Below are 1257 nucleotides of genomic sequence, written 5' to 3'. Positions count from 1 at the left end.
CCGTGTGGAATGAGTAGCAGTGCTCGCGGAAGGGGACCCACGCTGAGTCGGCCAGCCCCTGGGGACAGCTGCCCGGGTAGCGGCTCCCCCGGGAGGGAGGGAGCCCTGTGGGCAGAGGAGTGAGGAGGGTGCCCGGCATCCTCCCCGGCCCTCGCCCCGCCGGGCCGCCCCTGGGGGCACTCACCACCGTCGGCCCCGCACACAGCCCCCTGCAGCTTGGTGTCACAGCGGGCAGTGCGCCAGGCCCCGTCCACATCCACGTAGGCGCAGCCCCCCGGCTGCTGGGGCTCCCCGTCCTGCCAGCTCGTGTAGCTCAGTGGCTCTTCGGAGACCCAGGAGTACCGCCGGGAGCCCTGGACACGGGCAAGTAAGGCCGGGCGGGGAGGGACAAGGAGGCAGGAAGGGACAGGGAGACGGCAGGGTGGCGGGGGTGAGTGTGGCACCCACCTCCTCGCTGGCCAGCCCGATCCAGAGCGGCGTGCGCAGCCCCCGCGCGGCCTGTGTGAGGAAGGCCTGCGTGTAGGGCCCGGGCACGCGGGCCAGGCTGGCGTTGCGGCTCTCGCACAGCAGGAGGGCGTCGTGCCAGCGCAGTGGCTTCTGCAGCAGCCGGAAGGTGTCGTTGAGGTAGGAGAGCTCAGCGCCCGGGGCGGGGGGTGCTGCTGCTGGGGCTGGGCTCAGGGAGGGGTCTACGGGGAAGGGGGCAGGGCTCAGGCCCGGATCTGCCCCCCCTCCCCGTGCCTGGACAGGTGAAGGCCAAGTCTGCACCCGGCTCAGGGCTGGGCACCGGCGAGCCCTAGGGAGTGCTGGCCGAGGTTGTTCCTCGTCGCAGGTGTTTGCCGGCACACGGAGGAGGGAGCCAGGCCTGCCCGGGACCCTGGGCCAGGGAGCCCAGGTGGGCGCCTCGGAGGCCGGACACCCCACAAGCCGCCAGCCTCCCGCCAGCCTCTGTGCCCCCAGACCTCCCTCCCAGGACCTCCCGGGGCGACTGCCTTTCCGCCATCTGCTTCTGAGCAGACGCCGACTCAGGGTGACCGAGAGCCTGCTCCTCGCACACCCGGCACCGTACCTGTGCCCTTCTGACAGATGAAGCCATGTGCCTCCTCCGTGCAGCTCCGGTCGTCCCAGCGGCCGGTGAGGTGGGCCGAGGGGCTGTGCAGGACCACCGCACAGCTGGTCTGGGGGAGGGAGCTGCTCAGGGCACCGGCCCTAGCCCCAGGGGCAAAGAGGCGGGAGGAGAAAGACTTGGGCAGGGCAGGG

At 72.2% G+C, this 1257-nt stretch overlaps 1 protein-coding gene across 1 annotated transcript in view; it reads right to left on the bottom strand.

The window, feature by feature from the left end:
- Positions 1-3: 3 nt before the first annotated feature.
- Positions 4-1257, bottom strand: part of LOC103250030 (C-type mannose receptor 2) — a gene marked incomplete at both ends in the record, with an annotated part of 4808 nt that continues 3554 nt past the window's right edge. Inside the window, 4 exons of the mRNA XM_021707819.1 lie at positions 4-105; positions 185-353; positions 448-686; positions 1067-1175. Of these exons, the coding sequence (XP_021563494.1) occupies positions 4-105; positions 185-353; positions 448-686; positions 1067-1175 (619 nt within the window). The remainder of the gene's footprint in view (positions 106-184; positions 354-447; positions 687-1066; positions 1176-1257) is intronic.

Source organism: Carlito syrichta, unplaced genomic scaffold, assembly GCF_000164805.1.
Source record: "Carlito syrichta isolate Samal-C Ts95f unplaced genomic scaffold, Tarsius_syrichta-2.0.1 Scaffold126441, whole genome shotgun sequence".
Taxonomy (NCBI): domain Eukaryota; kingdom Metazoa; phylum Chordata; class Mammalia; order Primates; family Tarsiidae; genus Carlito; species Carlito syrichta.
Note: the sequence above shows the minus strand (reverse complement) of the source record. Positions and strands in the feature narration are given on the sequence as shown.